At 42.5% G+C, this 25,310-nt stretch overlaps 1 protein-coding gene across 1 annotated transcript in view; it reads right to left on the minus strand.

The window, feature by feature from the left end:
- The window catches only part of LOC139756814 (organic cation transporter protein-like), a 259,073-nt gene that overhangs the window by 30,846 nt on the left and 202,917 nt on the right, over positions 1-25,310 (minus strand). Inside the window, exons 8-10 of the mRNA XM_071676623.1 lie at positions 19,433-19,539; positions 6,870-7,084; positions 1,109-1,290 (exon numbers count right to left, since the gene is read on the minus strand). Of these exons, the coding sequence (XP_071532724.1) occupies positions 1,109-1,290; positions 6,870-7,084; positions 19,433-19,539 (504 nt within the window). The remainder of the gene's footprint in view (positions 1-1,108; positions 1,291-6,869; positions 7,085-19,432; positions 19,540-25,310) is intronic.

Genomic DNA, 25,310 nt, shown 5'->3' on the forward strand with positions numbered 1-25,310 from the left:
AACAATATGTGGCGTAAAGAAATTAGAAAGGCTCGTGTATGAAAGGTTTCAGCCATGTATATACAGGTTAGGATCTATGAAAAATAAGGGTAGGAGAGATGAGTAACTTGTGAGGAACATGTGAGTAACATGTGAGTAACATGTGAGGAACAAGATGTGGCGTGAAGAAATTAGAAAGGCTCGTGTATGAAAGTCCTTTAGGTTAGTAGGCCATGTAGAACGTATGACATATGATATACGCTGGTCATGAAGATATATAACAACAAACTTGTAAGGTATATTGGATAAGATGTAGAATGCAGTTGAGATGGATAAGTGCACTGAGAGAACTAGTTCGGTTAAGGGAAATTTCAGGTGCATATGGTAAAGGAATGGCTGGAGATTGGATAAAATGAAAGTATCTATGTTATGAATGAAGACTAAAGACTAAAAATATATTTCCTAAGTGCTTCACTTTGACACACTAGGAATGTGTGCAAGTGACTTCAGAAGTTATACGAACGCGGTCTACGCTATGGAGTTGGAAATGAAAGTAACATAAAGCTTGCTTTCTTAGCTTTGATCATCCCACCCACCAATGATGCACAAATTGTGAGAGATTACCACATTCTATGGAGAAGTAACAAGACGAGGTGCTGCCATGTAGCAATAAGGTAGACATTTAAGAGCTTGTTTATATTACTTCTAGTGAGCTATACTCAGTCATTCGGGGTAATATTTATTGATCACTATACATATCCCAGCTGAGACTGCTATATGATGTGCCTTTCATAACAATGTCTCGACAGAGTACGAAACATATATTAAGTTTACTCATGTTTCGCCTTCGGAAAATGTCAGTCATAACTTTTTTGATGATTCTTTTGCAAACTTTATCTATTCAGACCTGCCTGAGAAGTGCAAATGACACAGACCCTCTCCTGTAACAGATGAAATCTGATATTCTATTTCAAGATAAGCTGTTCGAGTAGTGTCTTTAGTGTTACAGATTGACCTTATCTACAAAATAACTCACAGTATAGAATATAATTAGCAATGTGCTGCTAGAGACTGTCAAGAAAGGAGATTCAAACTGACAGACAAGTGGCATAACATCACGGGAACCTACCAGGTAGATGATGTAGGGCGAGATGAAAAGGCTAACGTGGCCGAGTGAATGTATGGTGGAAGAACCAGAGGCTCTGGCCACCGTAGGCAGCACCTCGATCAGGTACTGTTGGGCAACGTTGATGGACATAGTGATCATGAACCTTCCTGCCACAGCTATGCCTAATATCGCCAAGGTGTTCACTGAAAAAGAAAAAATGCAGCGGTTTGGATGTGGATGTATGCTTCAAGAAGAGATTGCAATTTAAGGCCTTTTCAATCAGAATGGTTAAATCAGCTGTTGCTCGTTATACAGAAAAGCTTAAACTGTACACTGTCAAGAGGGGAAAAGCTTAAGCTACCTATCTAGAAAAGTAAATCTAGAACAGTTTCTGGATTACGTGTTAATTGGCAGGCGCGCGAAAGAGAGACTTTTGGATGTTAATGTGCTGAGAGGTGATCATTATCTTGTGGAAGCGAAGGTGAAGATTTGTAGAGGTTTTCAGAAAAGAAGAGAGAATGTTGGGGTGAAGAGAGTGGTGACAGTAAGTGAGCTTGGGACGGAGACTTGTGTGAGGAAGTATCAAGAGAGACTGAGTACAGAATGGAAAAAGGTGAGAGCAAAGGACGTAAGGGGAGTGGGAGAGGAATGGGAATTATTTAGGGAAGTAGTAATGGGTTGTGCAAAAGAGTGGGAGGTGGGCAAATTAGAAAGGGTAGTGAGTGGTGGGATGAAGAAGTAAGATTGTTTGGAGAAGGGAGAAGAGAGAGGCATTTGAACAAGTTTTACAAGAAGATAGTGCAAATGAGTGGGAGATGTATAAAAGAAAGAGGCAGGAGGTCAAGAGAAAGGTGCAAGAGGTGAAAAAGAGGGCAAATGAGAGTTGGGGTGAGAGAGTATCATTAAATTTTAGGGAGAATAAAAAGTTGTTTTGGAAGGAGGTAAATAAAGTGCGTAAGACAAGGGAACAAATGGAAACATTGTTGAAGGGGTCAAATGGAGAGGTGATAACAAGTAGTGGTGATGTGAGAAGATGGAGTGAGTATTTTGAAGGTTTGTTGAATGTGTTAAATGATAGAGTGGCAGATATAGGATGTTTTGGTCGAGGCGGTGTGCGAAGTGAGAGGGTTAGGGAGGACGATTTGGTAAACAGAGAAGAGGTAGTAAAAGCTTTGCGGAAGATGAAAGCTGGCAAGGCAGTGGGTTTGGATGGCATTGAAGTGATAATTATTAAAAAAGGGGGTGACTGTGTTGTTGACTGGTTGGTAAGGATATTTAATGTGTGTATGACTCATAGTGAGGTGCCTGAGGATTAGCGGAATGCATACATGGTGCCACTGTACAAAGGCAAAGGGGATAAAGGTGAGAGCTCAAGGTATAAGTTTGTTGAGTATACTTGGGAAATTATATGGTAGGTTAATGATTGAGAGGATGAAGGCATGTACAGAGCATCAGATTGGGGAAGAGCAGTGTGGTTTAAGAAGTGGTAGAGGATGTGTGGATCAGGTGTTTGCTTTGAAGAATGTATGTGAGAAATACTTAGAAAAGCAAATGGATATGTGTGTAGCATTTATGGATGTGGAAAAGGCATATGATAGAGTTGATAGAGATGCTCTGTGGAAGGTATTAAGAATATATGGTGTGGGAGGCAATTTGTTAGAAGCAGTGAAAAGTTTTTATTGAGGATGTAAGGCATGTGTACGAGTAGGAAGAGTGGAAAGTGATTGGTTCTCAGTGAATGTCGGTTTGCGGCAGGGGTGTGTGATGTCCCCATGGTTGTTTAATTTGTTTATGGATGGGGTTGTTAGGGAGGTGAATGCAAGAGTTTTGGAGAGAGGGCCAAGTATGCAGTCTGTTGTGGATGAGAGAGCTTGGGAAATGAGTCAGTTGTTGTTCACTGATGATCCAGCGCTGGTGACTGATTCGGGTGAGAAACTGCAGAAGCTGGTGACTGAGTTTGGTAAAGTGTGTGAAAGAAGAAAGCTAAGAGTAAATGTGAATAAGGGCAAGGTTATTAGGTACAGTACGGTTGAGGGACAAGTCAATTTGGAGGTAAGTTTGAATGGAGAAAAACTGGAGGAAGTGAAGTACTTTAGACATCTGGGAGTGGATTTGGCAGCGGATAGAACCATGGAAGCGGAAGTGAGTCACAGGGTGGGGAGGGGGCAAATGTTCTCGGAGCGTTGAAAAATGTGTGGAAGGCGAGAATATTATGTCAGAAAGCAGAAATGGGTATGTTTGAAGGAATAGCGGTTCCAACAGTGTTATATGGTTGCAAGTCGTGGGCTATAGATAGAGTTGTGTGAAGGAGGGTGGATGTGTTGGAAATGAGATGTTTGAGGAAAATATGCGCAGTTGGGTGGTTTGATCGCGTAAGTAATGAAAGGGTAAGAGAGATGTGTGGTAATAAAGAGTGTGGTTGAGAGAGCAGAAATGGTCGCATGGAGAGAATGAGTGAAGAAAGATTGACAAAGAGGATATATGTGTCAAAGGTGGAGGAAACGAGAAGTGGGAGAACAAATTGGAGGTGGAAAAATGGAGTGAAAAAGATTTTGAGCGATCGGGGCCTGAACATGCAGGAGGGTGAAAGGCGTGTAAGAAATAGAGCGAATTGGAACGATGTGGTATACCGGGGTAGACGTGCTGTCAATGGATTGAACCAGGGCATGTGAAGTGTCTGGGGTAAACCATAGAAAGTTTTGTGGGGCTTGGATGTGGATAGGGAGCTGTGAGTGCTCGGTGCATTATACATGACAGCTACAGACTGAGTGTGAACGAATGTGGCCTTTGTTGTCTTTTCCTAGCGCTACCTCGCTCGCATGCGGGGGGAGGGGGTTGTCATTTCATGTGTGTCGGGGTGGCGACGGAAATGAAGAAAGGCAGCAGGTATGAACTATGTGCATGTATGTATATGTATATGTCTGTGTATGTATATATGTGTATACGTAGATATGTATAGGTATGCATATGTGCATTTGTGGACGTGTATGTTTTTACATGTGTATGTGGGTGGGTTGGGGAATTCTTTCGTCCGTTTCCTAGCGCTACCTCACTAACGCGGGAGACAGCGACACGTCAACCCCGGTATACCACATCGCTCCAATCCACTCTATTCCTTGCCCTCCTTTCACCCTCCTGCATGTTCAGGCCCCGATCACACAAAATCTTTTTCACTCCATCTTTCCACCTCCAATTTGGTCTCCCTCTTCTCCTCGTTCCCTCCACCTCCGACACATATATTCTCTTGGTCAATCTTTCCTCACTCATTCTCTCCATGTGCCCGAACCATTTCAAAACACCCTCTTCTGCTCTCTCAACCACGCTCTTTTTATTTCCACACATCTCTCTTACCCTTACGTTACTTACTCGATCAAACCACCTCACACCACACATTGTCCTCAAACATCTCATTTCCAGCACATCCATCCTCCTGCGCACAACTCTATCCATAGCCCACGCCTCGCAACCATACAACATTGTTGGAACCACTATTCCTTCAAACATACCCATTTTTGCTTTCCGAGATAATGTTCTCGACTTCCACACATTCTTCAAGGCTCCCAGAATTTTCGCCCCCTCCCCCACCCAATGATCCACTTCCGCTTCCATGGTTCCATCCGCTGCCAGATCCACTCCCAGATATCTAAAACACTTCACTTCCTCCAGTTTTTCTCCATTCAAACTCACCTCCCAATTGACTTGACCCTCAACCCTACTGTACCTAATAACCTTGCTCTTATTCACATTTACTCTTAACTTTCTTCTTTCACACACTTTACCAAACTCAGTCACCAGCTTCTGCAGTTTCTCACATGAATCAGCCACCAGCGCTGTATCATCAGCGAACAACAACTGACTGACTTCCCAAGCTCTCTCATCCCCGCAACTTACTCGATCAAACCACCTCACACCACACATTGTCCTCAAACATCTCATTTCCAGCACATCCATCCTCCTGCGCACAACTCAATCCATAGCCCACGCCTCGCAACCATACAACATTGTTGGAACCAATATTCCTTCAAACATACCCATTTTTGCTCTCCGAAATAATGTTCTCGACTTCCACACATTCTTCAAGGCTCCCAGGATTTTCGCCCCCTCCCCCACCCTATGATTCACTTCCGCTTCCATGGTTCCATCCGCTGCCAGATCTACTCCTAGATATCTAAAACACTTTACTTCCTCCAGTTTTTCTCCATTCAAACTTACCTCCCAATTGACTTGACCCTCAACCCTACTGTACCTAATAACCTTGCTCTTATTCACATTTACTCTTAACTTTCTTCTTCTACACACTTTACCAAACTCAGTCACCAGCTTCTGCAGTTTCTCACATGAATCAGCCACCACCGCTGTATCATCAGCGAACAACAACTGATTCACTTCCCAAGCTCTCTCATCCACAACAGACTTCATACTTGCCCCTCTTTCCAAACTCTTGCATTCACCTCCCTAACAACCCCATCCATAAACAAATTAAACAACCACGGAGATATCACACACCCCTGCCGCAAACCTACATTCACTGAGAACCAATCACTTTTCTCTCTTCCTACACGTACACATGCCTTACATCCTCGATAAAAACTTTTCACTGCTTCTAACAACTTGCCTCCCCCACCATATATTCTTAATACCTTCCACAGAGCATGTCTATCAACTCTATCATATGCCTTCTCCAGATCCTTAAATGCCACATACAAATCCATTTGCTTTTCTAAGTATTTCTCACATACATTCTTCAAAGCAAACACCTGATTCACACATTCTCTACCACTTCTGAAACCACACTGCTCTTCCCCAATCTGATGCTCTGTTCATGCCTTCACCCTCTCAATCAATACCCTCCCACATAATTTACCAGGAATACTCAACAAACTTATACCTGTGTAATTTGAGCACTCACTCTTATCCCCTTTGCCTTTGTACAATGGCACTATGCACGCATTCCGCCAATCCTCAGGCACCTCACCATGAGTCATACATACATTAAATAACCTTACCAACCAGTCAACAATACAGTCACCCCCTTTTTTAATAAATTCCACTGCAATACCATCCAAACCTGCTGCCTTGCCGGCTTTCATCTTCCGCAAAGCTTTTATATATATATAATTTTATGGCCTGTTAAGAGAGAGGGAAAGCTGGAGATTTTTATTGTTCCGAAGATAGAATTTGGTGTCTACAGTTACAGGTAACCCCTATGGTGAAACCTAAGGCATTTAGCGGTATGACAGGCAAAACCCGCAGCCGTTGATAGTTCAGAAAGGAAGAATCGTAGGTATTTGTTAATGCGGACATTTCTTCTTTTCCAGGAATGGTTGATTCTAAGTCAAAGGAATTAGAGTTGATTAAAACGGTAACGGACTTTATAGGGAAATGCTTATTCAGTCGTAAACTTCTTGTACCCTCGTTGCTACTACTAATAATAGAGATCAGTTGTTTGTTCTAGTATTCAAGGTTTGGATTTGTATTTAGCATATTTTGTTGAGAGGTTGATTGGTCATCATAACACTGCTATACAAAAGATGATTGTCAAAGATCTTGCTGTTAACAAAGACGAAACTGTATAACGCTCACCCTGGTGTTGGTTAATTCCACCTTACATCTGTCATTATTGATATGACTCTAAACTGTATCTAATATGCAAACATCCGCTTGAAGATGGTTTACAATGAACACACCTGAAGAACTTCACACAGTCGCCGTAGATTTTACGTGAACACTGCCCTGTTCTCACCTCTTCCAGTTCTGGCTTTATTCACTCCTGGCATCTTACCTTCTGACAGAGCAGAAATGACGAGGCAAGCAACGCCACTTAGGACCAGGGTGAAGACAGTGGTGTGTCGGCGGCCAACCTTCTCGATAGCAATCATGGTCAGGAAGTCCGCTGGAAACTCCACGAATCCAGCAATAGTGAAAGTTATGAACACGTTATTGCCAATGTGTTCCGTATTACGCATGTGTCCATCATAGGCAACAGAGATCACCATCCTGAGAAGAAGTGGCTATCAGACTTAATTTACAGAGATGAACATAGCTCCTGGGTAAAATAATTAAGGGACAGGATGACACTTACACGAGGAGAGCTTGGGGATGACTAGGTTAGGAAGGATAGGAACTACGATTCTCTACTGGGAATGGGGAATATTCAGTGGCGGAGGAAACAAACTCTAGGGAAAACAATGGAGGAGTTGCCCAGCAGAAGTGGAGCACAAAAGTGGATGAACCGAGTGGATGAAGGTTCCCAGAGGAGAAAAAAACTTAATGATGAAGTGTCAGAATGGAAGGAGAAGAGTTGTTTAATTCTAAGAGTAACTCGTAGTGAACGAAATGAGTAGTGGATAAACCTTGTGGGGAAAAGTCATTTGCGATACGACAGTAACATACATTCCTGCACCATAAACACCAAAGAGAAACAACCACGGAAACAAACTTACACAGTGGTACACTGACTAATTCTATTCTGCAACTCAATGAGGAACCTTGGACTGCCCGAAGGTATACATGAATCACACTGAGCAGGCCAGCCTCCTTAACATTCTACTTTGCTGTGACCTTCCATGATGGAAGACAATCGTACGAGTCATGAATAAAGTACTATCAATGATAGTCATGCAAGGTTTGAGCAGTGAAAACATAATATGTACATAGACGAATCGGTATTTCATATTATTGTAACTGACATAGGCAAATGAATGCCTTCATCATGGCCATCTCATATTCGCTACATACAAGGTTAGGGCAATTAACTTCCAAAATTAACTAAGTGATTAAGGAATGTTACCCAATTAAATTAATCCACCTTTTGAAACTTAACTAGTTATGCAAATTACAAAATTTTTATTAGTTAATTAGCATTTGCGTTTTTAGAGGTAGTCTTGACAGCCGTTTAATAAGTAAATGATCTTGATACTAATACAAATATTCTTTAGTAAGTTTAATTGCTATTTTTTTTTTTTTTTGTGTGTGTGTGTGTGTGTGTGTGATTACTTTTTGTGAATTACGGGGTGAGTGTTTTACTCTCGTGCTGCCCCATCTCTTAACCTCTGGTACATACATATAACGTCTTAACTCTTAATATCTCTCTCTCTCTCTCTCTCTCTCTCTCTCTCTCTCTCTCTCTCTCTCTCTCTCTCTCTCTCTCTCTCTACTATATACATATACAGAGAGAGGGTGAAGGCATGCACAGAGCATCAGATTGGGGAAGAGCAGTGTGGTTTCAGAAGTTGTAGAGGATGTGTGGATCAGGTGTTTGCTTTGAAGAATGTATGTGAGAAATACTTAGAAAAGCAAATGGATTTGTATGTAGCATTTACGGATCTGGAGAAGGCATATGATAGAATTGATAGAGATGCTCTTTGGAAGGTGTTAAGAATATAAGGTGTGGGAGGCAAGTTGTCAAAAGCAGTGGAAAGTTTTTATCGAGGATGTAACGCATGTGTGCGAGTAGGAAGAGAGGAAAGCGATTGGTTCTCGGTGAATGTCGGTTTGCGGCATGGGTGCCTGATGTCTCACAGGTTGTTTAATTTGTTTATGGATGGCGTTGTTAGGGAGGTGAATGCAAGAGTTTTGGAGAGAGGGGCAAGTATGCAGTCTGTTGTAGATGAGAGAGCATGGGAAGTGAGTCAGTTGTTGTTCGCTGATGATACACCGCTGGTGGCTGATTCGGGTGAGAAATTGCAGAAGCTGGTGACTGAGTTTGGTAAAGTGTGTGAAAGAAGAAAGCTGAGAGTAAATGTGAATAAGAGCAAGGTTATTAGGTACAGTAGGGTTGAGGGACAAGTCAATTGGGAGATAATTTTGAACGGAGAAAAACTGGAGGAAATGAAGTGTCTTAGATATCTGGGAGTGGACGTGGCAACGGATAGGACCATAGAAGCTGAAGTGAGTCATAGGGTGGTAGAGGGGGCGAGAGTTCTGGGAATGTTGAAAAACGTGTGGAAGGCGAGAACGTTACCTCGAAGAGCAAAAATGGGTATGTTTGAAGGAATAGTGGTTCCGACAATCTAATATGATTGCGAGGCGTGGGCTATAGATAGAACTGTGCGGAGGAGGGTGGATGTGCTGGAAATGAGATGTTGGAGGACAATATGTGGTGTGAGGTGGTTTGATCGAGTACGTAATGAAAGGGTAAGAAAGATGTGTGGTTGTTTAATTTGTTTATGGATGGGGTTGTTAGGGAGGTGAATCAAGAGTTTTTCAAAGAGGGGCAAGTATGCAGTCTGTTCGGGATGAGAGAGCTTGGGAAGTGAGTCAGTTGTTGTTCGCTGATGATACAGCGCTGGTAGCTGATTCTTGTGAGAAACTGCAGAAGCTGGTGACTGAGTTTGGTAAAGTGTGTGAAAGAAGAAAGTTAAGAGTAAATGTGAATAAGAGCAAGGTTATTAGGTACAGTAGGGTTGAGGGTCAAGTTAATTGGGAGTTAAGTTTGAATGGATAAAAACTGGAGGAAGTAAAGTGTTTTAGATATCTGGGAGTGGATCTGGCAGCGGATGGAACCATGGAAGCGGAAGTGAATCATAGGGTGAGGGAGGGGGCGAAAGTTCTGGGAGCCTTGAAGAATGTTTGGAAGTCGAGAACAGTATCTCGGAAAGCAAAAATGGGTATGTTTGAAGGAATAGTGGTTCCAACAATGTTGTATGGTTGCAAGGCGTGGGCTATGGATAGAGTTGTGCGCAGGAGGGTGGATGTGCTGGAAATGAGATGTTTGAGGACAGTATGTGGTGTGAGGTGGTTTGATCGAGTAAGTAATGTAAGGGTAAGAGAGATGTGTGGAAATAAAAAGAGTGTGGTTGAGAGAGCAGAAGAGGGTGTTTTGAAATGGTTTGGTGACATGGAGAGAATGAGTGGGGAAAGATTGACCAAGAGGATGTATGTGTCGGAGGTGGAGGGAACGAGGAGAAGTGGGAGACCAAATTGGAGGTGGAAAGATGGAGTGAAAAAGATCTTGAGTGATCTGGGCCTGAACATGGAGGAGGGTGAAAGGCGTGCAAGGAATAGAGTGAATTGGAACGATGTGGTATACCGGGGTCGACGTGCTGTCAATGGATTGAACTAGGGCATGTGAAGCGTCTGGGGTAAAATATGGAAAGTTCTGTGGGGCCTGGATGTGGAAAGGGAGCTGTGGTATCGGTGCATTATTACATGACAGCTAGAGACTGAGTGTGAACGAATGGGGCCTTTGTTGTCTTTTCCTAGCGCTACCTCGCACACATGAAGGGGGAGGGGGTTGTTATTCCATGTGTGGCGAGGTGGCGATGGGAATAAATATGGGCAGCCAGTATGAATTATGTACATGTGTATATATGTATATGTCTGTGTGTGTATATATCTGTGTACATTGAGATGTATAGGTATGTATATTTGCGTGTGTGGACGTGTATGTATATACATGTGTATGTGGGTGGGTTGGGCCATTCTTTCGTCTGTTTCCTTGCGCTACCTCGCTAACGCGGGAGACAGCGACAAAACAAGATAAATAAATAAAATATAATATGTATTGTCTATTATTATTATTTTCATCATACTTTGTCGTTGTCTCCCGTATTAGCGAGGTAGCGCAAGGAAACAGACGAAAGAATGGCCCAACCCGCACACATAAACATGTATATACATAAACGACCACACACGCACATATACACACTTATGTTTCACCGTATATATACAAGTACATACACAAACATATACATATATACGCATGTACATATTCGTAGATGCTGCCTTTATCCATTCTCGCTGCCACCCCGCCACACATAAAATGGCACCCCCCTCCCACCGCGTGCGCGCGAGGTAGCACTACGAAAAGACAACAAAGGCAACATTCGTTCACACTCAGTCTCTAGCTGTCATGTATAATGCATCGAAACCACAGCTCCCTTACAACATCCAGGCCCAAAAAAACTTTCCATGGTTAACCACAGACGCTTCACATGCCCTGGTTCAATCCATTGATAGCACGTCGACCCCGGTTACCACGTCGTTCCAATTCACTCTATTCCTTACACAACTTTCACCCTCCTGCATGTTCAGGCCCCGATCGCTCAAAATCGTTTTCACTCCATCCTTCCACCTCCGATTTGGTCTACCACTTGACCACTTTGGTCTACCTTTGACACATAAATCCTCTTTGTCAATCTTTCCTCACTCATTCTCTCCATGTGACCAAACCATTTCAAAACACCCTCTTCTGCTCTCTCAACCATACTCTTCATACCACACATCTCTTACCCCTTTCATACTTACTCGATCAAACCACCTCACACAACATATTGTCCTCAAACATCTCATTTCTAACACATCCACCCTCCTCCGCACAACTCGATCTATAGCCCGTGCCTCACAACCATATAACAATGTCGGAACCACTAATCCTTCAAACATACCCATTTTTGCTTTCCGAGATAACGTTCTCGCCTTCTACACATTCTTCAACGCTCCCAGAACCTTCCCCCCTCCACCACCCTATGATTCACTTCCGCTTCCATGGTTCCATTCGCTGCCAAATCCACTCCCAGATATCTAAAACACTTAATTTCTTCCAGTTTTTCTCCATTGAAACGTACCTCCCAATTTACTTGCTCTTATTCAAAGCTTTCTTGTTTCATATACTTTACTAAACTCAGTCACCAGCTTCTTCAGTTTCTCACTCGAATCAGCCACCAGCGATGTATCATCAGCGATCACTAGCTGACTCACTTTCCCAGCCTTCTCATCCGCAACAGACTGCATACTTGCCCCTCTCTCCAAAACTCTTGCATTCACCTCTCTAACAGCCCCAACCATAAACAAATTAAACAACCATGGAGACATCAAGCATCCCTCCCGCAAACCGACATTCACTGAGAACCAATCACTCTCCTCTCTTCCTACTCGTACACATGCCTTACATCCACGGTAAAAACTTTTCACTGCTTCTAGCAACTTACTTCCCACACCATATACTCTTAAAGCATCTCTATCAACTCTATCATATGCCTTCTCCATATCCATAAAATATTTTTTATTTATTTATTTTGCTTTGTCGCTGTCTCCCGCGTTTGCGAGGTAGCGCAAGGAAACAGACGAAAGAAATGGCCCATCCCACCCCCATACACATGTATATACACACACGTCCACACACGCAAATATACATACCTATACATCTCAATGTACACATATATATATATACACACACAGACACATACATATATACCCATGCACACAATTCACACTGTCTGCCTTTATTCATTCCCATCGCCACCTCGCCACACATGGAATACCATCCCCCTCCCCCCTCAAGTTTGCGGGGTAGCGCTAGGAAAAGACAACAAAGGCCTCATTCATTCACACTCAGTCTCTAGCTGTCATGCAATAATGCCCGAAACCACAGCTCCCTTTCCACATCCAGGCCCCACACAGCTTTCCATGGTTTACCCCAGACGCTTCACATGCCCTGATTCAATCCACTGACAGCACGTCAACCCCGGTACACCACGTCGATCCAATTCACTCTATTCCTTCCCCGCCTTTCACCCTCCTGCATGTTCAGGCCCCGATCACTCAAAATCTTTTTCACTCCATCTTTCCACCTCCAATTTGGTCTCCCACTTCTCCTCGTTCCCTCCACCTCCGACACATATATCCTCTTGGTCAATCTTTCCTCACTCATTCTCTCCATGTGCCCAAACCATTTCAAAACACCCTCTTCTGCTCTCTCAACCACGCTCTTTTTATTTCCACACATCTCTCTTACCCTTACGTTACTTACTCGATCAAACCACCTCACACCACACATTGTCCTCAAACATCTCATTTCCAGCACATCCATCCTCCTGCGCACAACTCTATCCATAGTCCACGCCTCGCAACCATACAACATTGTTGGAACCACTATTCCTTCAAACATACCCATTTTTGCTTTCCGAGATAATGTTCTCGACTTCCACACATTCTTCAAGGCTCCCAGAATTTTCGCCCCCTCCCCCACCCTATGATCCACTTCCACTTCCATGGTTCCATCCGCTGCCAGATCCACTCCCAGATATCTAAAACACTTCACTTCCTCCAGCAAATATCCATAAAAGCTGCATACAAATCCATCTGTTTTTCTAATTATTTCTCACATACATTCTTGAAAGCAAACACTTGATCCACACATCCTCTAGCACTACTGAAACCACACTGCTCTTCCCCAGTCTGATGCTCTGTACATGCCTTGACCCTCTCAATCAATTGTTATAAACCTATATATATATATATCCCTGGGGATAGGGGAGAAAGAATACTTCCCACGTATTCCCTGCGTGTCGTAGAAGGCGACTAAAAGGGGAGGGAGCGGGTGGCTGGAAATCCTCCCCTCTCGTTTTTTTTTTTAATTTTCCAAAAAAAGGAACAGAGAAGGGGGCCAGGTGAGGATATTCCCTCTAAGGCCCAGTCCTCTGTTCTTAACGCTACCTCGCTAATGCGGGAAATGGCGAATAGTATGAAAGAAGAAAGAATATATATATATATTGGAAGGGATCACAATTTTTCCCGTGATCAAGTATATTCCTGTGAGCTCACGGAGAAAATGAAACACGATAAGTTCCCAAGGTCACTTTCGTGTAATAATCACATCATCAGGGGAGACACAAGAAAGAAATATAACAGTCAGTTGATATACAAGGAAGAGACGTGTAGCTAGGACGCCATTTGGTAAACATCTTATTGTCCAAGACAGCAAATTTGACTTGTTTACCAAATGGCGTCCTAGCTATATACACCCGCCTTCCCCACCCTAAGCTATGTAACCATTTATCGACAAGCCCCGGGGGAGGATGACACACATGATGCCGTGACCGCTCGCTCACCCTGTGTTTGATCAGTTGCCTCTTCGAAGGGCTTCAGCACCTATAATATGTCCTGTGAAATGCTGCATTCCAACCTGGTCAGTGAAGTGGTTTTCAACTGGGAGAACTTCTCTCCAGAACACTCCATGGATGAGCGAACAGACTTCCATGTTCCAACGAGTGATACAAGCTTTCTGCAGACGTTCCTCTTCATGGATCTCAGCTGCTACAGAAGACTAGTGTATTTTACTGACGTTTGCACACACTTTGTTCAGAACCCTGCTAACGTTACCTGAATCCTCAAGATCGTCTTTCACTCACACTATGACGCCATTGTTGAGGCAAGAGTGGTATTGAGACAGTAGAACCATGATATCTTCAACACTGATCTCATTCTCACTATCACTCTCCCCAGTTTCTTCACAATCCTCACCGTCATTATCGCTATCCAATTTTGGTCCTGTTCTCGCCATGTCAGCGACAGTGTGCTTCATTCTGTCTGAGATCCCAGATTCCTCAGTGATCTCATCATTAAGAATGTGAGTGAACACAGTGGTGTGGCAACCCTTCAATCTGCGGCAGCAAAACATGGCAGACTTTAGAGTCCAGTCTTTAGTGTAGAGGAATGTTATCTCATAGATAACTCGTCGTCATATTTGTATAGATACTAATAACAGATGTTGACTCTAGTCTGGCTTTGATTATGAAGTGGGAAGCTTCATGCATGTTAGGCAAGACAATTGCAGAGAGGCGCCTTCTGGATAGAACTTGGAAACGGGTGACAACTTCAGGAAGGATGCCACAGATCAAGCCACTGACAGCATCTTCGAGACCTGCCTGACGCTGCAGTTTGAACGCAGCCTTTACCTACACATAAAGACTGTATGCAGTGCCCGCATTCCTCTGACAACTTCACAGTTAGAGACCAATATGAACTCATTATGAATCCTACTCATTTTTGAGTCGAAACTGAAAGAGCTAAGCAGACAGTCTGTAAATACTGCATAAGTTCCAGTACTCGATAATCACCAATCTGGCAAGGGACTGCATGTATGAGTCTCCTCGCGGCCTCATCGGACTACAGTGTTAAGGCAGTCAAAGAACAGAGCAGACACAACTCCTGCTGTGCAAAGAAGTCACTCAAGTCAGGTACAGAGACACCAGTGACTGAGGTGGGAGAGAAGGGGTCCTTCCTCCACCACACCCTCACCCCCGATACTCCAGCATCCGTCCTTGGCATCCACCCACTCCCCTCCCCCCTCTCCTGCTCTTTGGTCTTTGAAATGTGAACTACACACACACACACACACACACACACACACACACACACACACACACGTCGACAAGCACTAATAGATCCAAGTATTCAATTTTTTTAGTCTAAAATTGGATTACAGTCTGGTATGGACTCAAAAAAGGGAACGTACCAGGATTAGTTGATTAGTATAAGAACCACATGGAAGAGACAAGAGGAAGAGATGAAAGAGGAACCAGAAGTGAATGTAATGGGAAATTGTCAAAAGGCAAGACGAGTAGTTAAAATAGGTGATAGAGGAGTTGAGGAAACTGTGAAATCAATTTATGGATCACGAACGGTGTCATGCAATAAGACAGGAACTAAAGCAATCAAGAAAATACAGAAAAAGAGCATGAGGTTAGATCCGTTTTAGGTGACAGAGATCAGAGGATACATAACCAAAAGAAAGAAGTTTAATTCATCAAAGGCCTGGAAAAGTTAGAAGGGGCTAGTCTAGATGTCCCGAAGAAACTTCAACGGGAGGAATTACCCAAAACACAAGTCAGAGAGGCTATTGTAGTCAGAGAGCCTATTGTAAATAGTGGGCTATAAGGGGGAAAAGGTGCAGTTACTGGGGCTGCTGAGCGGACTGTGGACGTGATGACTGATGCAGCGGGATATGAACCTAAGGACAATGTAACAGAGGAGCCCAAAGGATTGGGCGAAGCTGTTTATAAATATGTACTGTTAAAACACTGGTGCAGTAGGTGATAAGTTTAGAAAAGGACAAAACATACAGGATCAGCGATTATTAGCAAAAAGAAAGATTACAGAGAATGTCAGAAACAGAGGCTAATGAAACGAAGCTGTAGGACTTAACCATCAACTGGGTGAAAGAAAGAAATAGTTATTCAGAGATTACTGGAGGTTATGGAACTGACTGACGTAAATTCAGCGATTAAGAAAAAAAAAAGAAATAGAATTGGTTGCTATAATAGACATAATAGGACGTTCAATCATGGTGACGTTTGCCTTAATGTCATCTAACCAGATGGTAATCAAGCAAGAAAGAAACTTAAAAACAAAGCGGAATTCAAACGTGATAGAACATAAGAAGTGAGGGAGAAGAACAAAGAGTAAACGGTAGACGTCAAAAGAAGTAAGACGGCGGAACATCCCTACCAGTTCTGCAAACAGATCAGGAATGTCAAGCAATGGAAATGCTAGAGTGAAAATATATAAAAGTGCTGATGGATCGGTAGGGAATGGTGAGGAATCTGAATTCAGGGACCGTATTACGGAAAGCGCACCCGATATTGTTGGAGTTGTGGAAAAAAAGCTTACTAAAGAGATAGAATCTCACATCCTCATCCCAGATGGGGTACACGATAGTAACAAGAGAAAGAGAAGATAAAGAAGGGTTTGGGTTGGCTCTCTTGTTAAAAGATAGACATACACTTCAGGAAAAAGTGGAGGATGGTCCATTTCGACAATATGTAATGGGAAGACTTATTGTGGGGAAGAAATGCATTGTGACTTTGACATTTCATAAGCATCCAAAGAATTAAAACGAATGATTCAGAATAGAGTGATAACAATGAAAGAACAATCAGGATGGTATAGGAAAAACGTTTGCTTCTCAAAGATGGTAAAGTACTGATGATGGGGATTTCATTCACAAAGAGATAGACTAGAGGAATTTGGATTCTCATGGTGATGGGGAATGATGGATTTACACGTTTTTACAGAGCGCACGGTAAAGTTTCCTATACCAATATATCAGTAACCTCACACCATCATTACTGAACCTTATTTTCACACAGACCAAGGTGGATATTGAGAATAGCACTGATTATACGTCAATTGGAAAAAGTTATTTGTAATTCTCAAGTATGACCATGTGGCAAATGAGAAAACTAAAGCAGCATGAATGAGATAAGACCGAAAGAGGAAACATAATCGTGGAAACTACACAGAACGAAACAATTTCATTGGTAACATAGACTGGGAAATGGAGGTCATTAGCCACTAACCAGGGTATTGTGGTGAGGGTTCTGTGAAATTCATAATGGAGTAGTAGGAACATGGGTCCCTCTAGCCTCAAATACGGAGAGAATGTTAAGAAATAGGGGGATGAATGGTTTCATAAAGGATATCAAAAAGTAAAGGAGGTTCGAAATGTGCAGTGACGAAGGTATAGGCAACACTCCACTCAGCCAGCTTTTGTTCGGTGTAAGAGGACAAGGAACAAGTATTGCAGGATAAAACTGAATGACCAAAGAAACTTCCAAAAGAATATAGTCGACAATGCATATGAAGAGCAGCTAATCAGGCTAAAGGATTCAGGGGGAAGAACTGTAGAAGATGATGTAATGATATGTGAGGAGCTGAATAACAAAGCCAAAAGTGTTTCCGCAGTGGAAGACCCTATATCACCATTACCAGTGAGTTGGAATGGTGAGGAGGTTCAGAAACAGTCATAGAAAAAAGGAAAATACTAAAAAGTCTTCACCCATACAAGGCTCATGGACTGACGAACTCTTTACCATATATGCTCAAAACGTATGCAGATAAATAAGACAAACTTCTTGAAATACTGTTCAAAGTGTCGCTGGAGAAAAGTAAAGGGCTACAGAAGTGGAAAAGGGCAAACGTCATACCCATAACAAAGGAAAAGGCTCTGAACTACAGACCAGTCTCCTTGACGAATGTGCTCAGCAAGGTACTGATGAAGTCAATTAGAAAGCAAATGGATGACTTTCTATAGAGGAAATATTACCTAAGTGGGAGACAGTTTATTCTTAGGGAAAGGAAGTGATGTGTAACAAACCTCTTTGATTTAGAGGAGTGACCTTTCTCTTAAACAAAAGGTAAGGTTGGGAGGACTGCCAGAAAGCATTGGATACTATACTTCATGGGAGGCTGATTAAGGTGCTGGATAACCAGGCAGGAATAATGGGGAAACTCCCTCAATGGACTGAGGATTATCTTAGTGAAAGGAAGCTCGTCAGAGAAACCATCTTCTCAAATTGGGTCGAGGTGACCAGCGGAGTACCACATGGACCATTACTCCTCTTGATCCATGTAAATTACTAGCCTGAAGGTACGTACACCTACCTGAATATGTTAGCAGACGATTTAATGGTCATGAGGGAAGTGAAAATGGAGGTCTGCATTACCTCACAGGGGTACTTCAAAATTGGTCTGATTCATGGTTGATGAAGATCAACCCGTGTAAATCAAAATAAAGAGGATGGGCGAAAGTGAAAGCCTCAATATGATCATCATTTGACAGGAAAGAAGCTGCAGGAAAACTGTGTGTAAGAAAGAACTGGGAGTCGACATTGTCCCACCCCTGTCCCCAGAGTCCCACTTTAGTTAAAAAGACCAACTGAATGCTGGCATTTATTAGATAGTTCATGGATAAGGAACTACTTAGCGAGCTGGTCACATGATGAATATGCAGAAAACTACAATATGCTTCACAGCTTTGGTCATCGCGCCTCAAGATTAAAAACCTAATAAAGACCAGAATAGAGCAACAAAGATAATATCAAGATTAAGACAGGTGAGATATAGGGAAAGGCTTTAAATTTGCCCTCCTTGGAAGACAGAAGAAAAAGGGTTGACCTGATCACAATATTCAGGTTTTTATAACAGAGTGATGAAGACAATGAAACGTTCTTCGAGAGATGTAAGGTTAGAACAACCAGGAAACAGCATGAAATTATACAAAAAAAAAATGTTAAAAAGATGTGAGGAAGTTTTCATAAGACGAGAGTGGTGGATGAATGGAATATAATGACTAAAAACTGATAACTGTTTATAGCATACGGGAATAGATGAAGTTGTAAATACAAGAGATGGGGCCTCGCTCTTTTCCCGTACTGTACAAATAGTAATTACACACGTGTTAGTTTACGAATTCCAGATCAGGACAAAGACAGTGGTAAGGACGGTGAAGATGAAGATGCGTTTGTTGAGGATGAAGTGAATTTAGGATTATCAATGGTATACTGAACGACGAGTTTGGTGTTGTCTCCTTCCGTAGCGGTCATGGTGGTGGGCGATAGAGCGGAGGGAGACAGACTACACGTACGCGCAAACGTTGGCGTCTCTCGTGTAAATCAATAGAATAATTTACTTCTACTCCGATCAAAAGATGCCTTGATGAAAGGCTATTTAGAACAAGTTTTATCTTTAATGAACGATCAAATTTTGTTTTCGTTTATATATCATTCTAATGACTGGATGACTCACCAAAAATTTCTTAATACAGAAAAACACTTAACTTACCACATTAGACAGAGGACGATGAAGCGTTTTCTAAGGACAGGCGTCTTGAGAAGATCGAACACCGTCACTGTGGTGCTATCTTGGTTTTCCTGCTTTGACCCATAGTCCTGTAGACAGAAAAAGGGAGCGTAATTCTACGAAAGAAACAGATGTATCTTTGCGTTATTATTTCCTTGGTTGTGAGGAAAGTGCTGGAAATTTCAAGTCTGCTGGAAATTTTAAATGTATCAAAACAGTGAAAAAGTGCTCGTCATTTGTATTCATACAAAATATTAGTCCATAATAGTACAAAATAATTAACATATACTTCTGCGTGAACACTACACCACCTGTCTTACAAGGCATGAGGATGCCCCACGTGTAAAAGAAAACCTCTCTCGTGCAGTCGAATACATAATTACAGATAGAAATTCACCAGTAAATATCAACGAAATCCCCCTACAAACTTTATTCCATGTGGAAGGTATAGCCTGAAACCATACATCACTACCAAACGAACGAACGAACCTCTCGGTTCGAAACTTTACTTTCGCACTTGACAACAGAATAGGAGGGCCAGTGTCTGACAAGTGGAATAAAGAAACATTGAGGGAAGGATAATAATCTATCAAACTCCTACTATGTAGATATGTCTACTGCCAAGCGGTTAGAGTTCCCAGCTACAACGCAAAAGGTCCGGGTCCGAACCCTTGTTGTTAGAGGGCATTATGTGTACTGTGTAAGTGCGCGTTCTTATGCACTATATTTGTGTGCGTATATATATATATATATATATATATATATATATATATATATATATATATATATATATATATATATATATATATTCCCTGGGGATAGGGGAGAAAGAATACTTCCCACGTATTCCCTGCGTGTCGTAGAAAGCGACTAAAAGGGAAGGGAGCGGGGGGCTGGAAATCCTCCCCTCTCTTTTTTTTTTTTTTTGTTTAATTTTCCAAAAGAAGGAACAGAGAAGAGATCCAGGTGAGGATATTCCCTCAAAGGCCCAGTCCTCTGTTCTTAACGCTACCTCGCTATCGCGGGAAATAGCGAATAGTATGAAAAAAAAAAAAAAATATATATATATATATATATATATATATATATATATATATATATATATATATATATATATATATATATATATATATATGGAGAGAGAGAGAGAGAGAGAGAGAGAGAGAGAGAGAGAGAGAGAGAGAGAGAGAGAGAGAGAGAGAGAGAGAGAGAGAGAGAGAGAGAGAGAGAGAGAGAGAGAGAGAGAGAGGATGCGTGGATCAGGTGTTTGCTTTGAAGAATGTATGAGAGAAATACTTAGAAAAGCAAATGGATTTGCATGTAGCATTTATGGATCTGGAAAAGGCATATGATAGAGTTGATAGAGATGCTCTATGGAAGGCATTAAATATATATGGTGTGGGAGGCAAGTTGTTAGAAGCAGTGAAAAGTCTTTATCGAGGATGTAATGCATGTGTACGTGTAGGAGGAGAGGAAAGTGATTGGTTCTCAGTGAATGTTTGTTTATGGCATGGGTGCGTGATGTCTCCATGGTTCTTTAATTTGTTTATGGATGGGGTTGTTAGGGAGGTGAATGCAAGAGTTTTGGAAAGAGGGGCAAGTATGCAATGTACTGTGGATGAGAGAGCTTGGGAAGTGAGTCAGTTGTTGTTCGCTGATGATACAGCGCTGGTGGCTGATTCGGGTGAGAAACTGCAGAAGCTGGTGACTGAGTTTGGTAAAGTGTGTGAAAGAAGAAGGCTGAGAGTAAATGTGAATAAGAGCAAGGTTATTAGGTACAGTAGGGTTGAGGAACAAGTCAACCGGGAGGTAAGTTTGAATGGAGAAAAACTAAAGGAAGTGAAGTGTTTTAGATATCTGGGAGTGGATTTGTCAGCGGATGGAACCATGGAAGCGGAAGTGAATCATAGGGAGAGGGAGGGGGCGAAAGTTTTGGGAGCGTTGAAAAATGTGTGGAAGTCGAGAACGTTATTTTGGAAAACAAAAATGTGTATGTTTGAGGGAATGTTGGTTCAAACAATGCATATGGTTGCGAGGCGTGGGCTATAGATAGAGTTGTGCGGAGGAGAGTGGATGCGCTGTGGATGAGAGAGCTTGGGAAGTGAGTCAGTTGTTGTTCGCTGATGATACAGCGCTGGTGGCTGATTCGGGTGAGAAACTGCAGAAGCTGGTGACTGAGTTTGGTAAAGTGTGTGAAAGAAGAAGGCTGAGAGTAAATGTGAATAAGAGCAAGGTTATTAGGTACAGTAGGGTTGAGGAACAAGTCAACCGGGAGGTAAGTTTGAATGGAGAAAAACTAAAGGAAGTGAAGTGTTTTAGATATCTGGGAGTGGATTTGTCAGCGGATGGAACCATGGAAGCGGAAGTGAATCATAGGGAGAGGGAGGGGGCGAAAGTTTTGGGAGCGTTGAAAAATGTGTGGAAGTCGAGAACGTTATTTTGGAAAACAAAAATGTGTATGTTTGAGGGAATGTTGGTTCAAACAATGCATATGGTTGCGAGGCGTGGGCTATAGATAGAGTTGTGCGGAGGAGAGTGGATGCGCTGGAAATGAGATGTTTGAGGACAATATGTGGTATGAGGTGGTTTGATTAAGTAATGAAAGGGTAAGAGAGATGTGTGGTAATAAATAGAGTGTGGTTGAGAGAGCAGAAGAGGGTGTTTTGAAATGGTAGGGTCACATGGAGAAAATGAGTGAGGAAAGATTGACAAAGAGGATATATGTGTCAGAGGTGGAGGAAACGAGAAGTGGGAGACCAGATTGGAGTCGGAAAGATGGTGTGAAAAATATTTTGAGTGATCAGGGCCTGAACATGCAGGAGGATGGAAGGGGTGCAAGGAACAGAGTGAATTGGAACGATGCGGTATACCGGGGTCGACGTGCTGTCAATAGATTGAACCAGGGCGCGTGAAGCGTGTGGGGTAAACCATGGAAAGTTTTGTTGGGCCTGGATGTGGAAAGGGAGCTGTGGTTTCGGTGCATTATACATGCCAGCTAGGGACTGAGTGTGAACGAATGTGGCCTCTGTTTTTTCCTAGCGCTACCTCGAGCACATGTGGGGAGAGGGGGTTGTCATATCATGTGTGGCGGGGTGGCAGCGAGAATGAATAAGGGTAGAAAGTATGAATTATGTACATGTGTATATATGTATATGTCTGTGTGTGTATATATATGTATACGTTGAGATGTATAGGTATGTATACTTGTGTGTGTGGACGTATGTGGGTGGGTTGGGCCAGTCTTTCGTCTGTATCCTTGCACCTTTGTACAATGGCACTATGGAAGCTTTCCGCCAAACCTCAGGCACCTCACCATGAGTCATACATATATTAAATAACCTTACCAACAAGTCAACAACACAGTCACCCCATCTTTTAATAAATTCCACTGCAATACCATCCAAACCCGCTGCCTTGCCGGCTTTAATCTTCAGCAAAGCTTTTACTACCTCTTCTCTGTTTATCAACTTATTCTCTTTAACCCTCTCACTTTGCACACCACCTCAAACAAAACATCCTTTATCTGCCACTCTATCATGAAACACATTCCACAGCCTTCAAAATACTCACTCCATCTTCTCACATCACCACTACCTGTTATCACCTTCCATTAGACCCCTTCACTGATGTCCCAATTGCTCCATACATCTAAATCACCCATCACTATAACCCGTTCTCGTGCATCAAAATTACTAACACACTCATTCAGCTGCTCCCAAAACACTTACCTCTCATGATCTTTCTTCTCATGCTCAGATGTATGTGCACCAATAATCACAATCTCTCCATCCAATTTCAGTTTTACCCATACCAATCTAGAGTTTACTTTCTTACACTCTGTCACATACTTCCACCACTCCTGTTTCAGGAGTAGTGCTACTCCTTCCCAAGCTCTTGTCCTCTTACCAACCCCTGACTTTACTCCCAAGACATTCCAAAACCACTCTTTCCCTTTACCCTTGAGCTTTGTTTCACTCAAAGCCAGAACATCCAGGTTTCTTTCCTCAAACATACTACCTATCTCTCCTCTTTTCTCATCTTGGTTATATCAACACACATTTAGACACCCCAGTCAGAGCCTTCAAGGGGTAATGAGCACTCCCCGCGTGACTCATTCTGTTTCACCTTTTAGGAAGTTAAAATACACGGAGGGGAGAGTTTCTAGCCTCCGCTCCCGTCCCCTTTACTCGCCTTTTTATATACATATATATGTATATGTATATATTATATTATATTTATATATCTATATATCTATTTTATTTTGCTTTGTCGCTGTCTCCCGCGTTAGCGAGGTAGCGCAAGGAAACAGACGAAAGAACGGCCCAACCCGCCCACATACACATGTATATACATACATGTCCACACACGCACAATATACATACCTATACATCTCAATGTACACATATATATACACACACAGACATATACATATATACACATGTACATAATTCATACTGTCTGCCTTAATTTGTTCCCATCGCCACCTCGCCACACATGGAATAACAACCCCCTCCCCCTCATGTGTGCGAGGTAGCGCTAGGAAAAACACCAAAGGCCCCATTCGTTCACACTCAGTCTCTAGCTGTCATGTAATAATGCACCGAAACCACAGCTCCCTTTCCACATCCAGGCCCCACACACTTTGCATGGTTTACCCCAGACGCTTCACATGCCCTGGTTCAATCCATTGACAGCACGTCGACCCCGGTATACCACATCGCTCCAATTCACTCTATTCCTTGCACGCCTTTCACCCTCCTGCATGTTCAGGCCCCAATCACTCAAAATCTTTTTCACTCCATCTTTCCACCTACAATTTGGTCTCCCACTTCTCCTCGTTCCCTCAACCTCTGACACATATATCCTCTTGGTCAATCTTTCCCCACTCATTCTCTCCATGTGACCAAACCATTTCAAAACACCCTCTTCTGCTCTCTCAACCACACTCTTTTTATTTCCACACATCTCTCTCACCCTTACATTACCTACTCGATCAAACCCCCTCACACCACATATTGTCCTCAAACATCTCATTTCCTGCACATCCACCCTCCTGCGCACAACTCTATCCATAGCCAACGCCTCGCAACCATACAACATTGAACATTGTTGGAACCATTATTCCTTCAAACATACCCATTTTTGCTTTCCGAGATAATGTTCTCGACTTCCAAACATTCTTCAAGGCTCCCAGAATTTTCGCCCCCTCCCCCACCCTATGATTCACTTCCGCTTCCATGGTTCCATCCGCTGCCAGATCCACTCCCAGATATCTAAAACACTTCACTTCCTCCAGCTTTTCTCCATTCAAACTTACCTCCCAAATGACTTGACCCTCAACCCTACTGTACCTAATAACCTTGCTCTTATTCACATTTACTCTTAACTTTCTTCTTTCACACACTTTACCAAACTCAGTCACCAGCTTCTGCAGTTTCTCACATGAATCAGCCACCAGCGCTGTATCATCAGCGAACAACAACTGACTCACTTCCCAAGCTCTCTCATCCACAACAGACTTCATACTTGCCCCTCTTTCCAAAACTCTCGCATTTACCTCCCTAACAACCCCATCCATAAACAAATTAAACAACCATGGAGACATCACACACCCCTGCCGCAAACCTACATTCACTGAGAACCAATCACTTTCCTCTCTTCCTACACGTACACATGCCTTACATCCTCGATAAAAACTTTTCACTGCTTCTAACAACTTGCCTCCCACACCATACCATATATTCTTAAAACCTTCCACAGAGCATCTCTTTCAACTCTATCATATGCCTTCTCCAGATCCATAAATGCTACATACAAATCCATTTGTTTTTCTAAGTATTTCTCGCATACATTCTTCAAA

The sequence above is a fragment of the Panulirus ornatus genome, chromosome 23 (assembly GCF_036320965.1).
Source record: "Panulirus ornatus isolate Po-2019 chromosome 23, ASM3632096v1, whole genome shotgun sequence".
Lineage (NCBI taxonomy): Eukaryota > Metazoa > Arthropoda > Malacostraca > Decapoda > Palinuridae > Panulirus > Panulirus ornatus.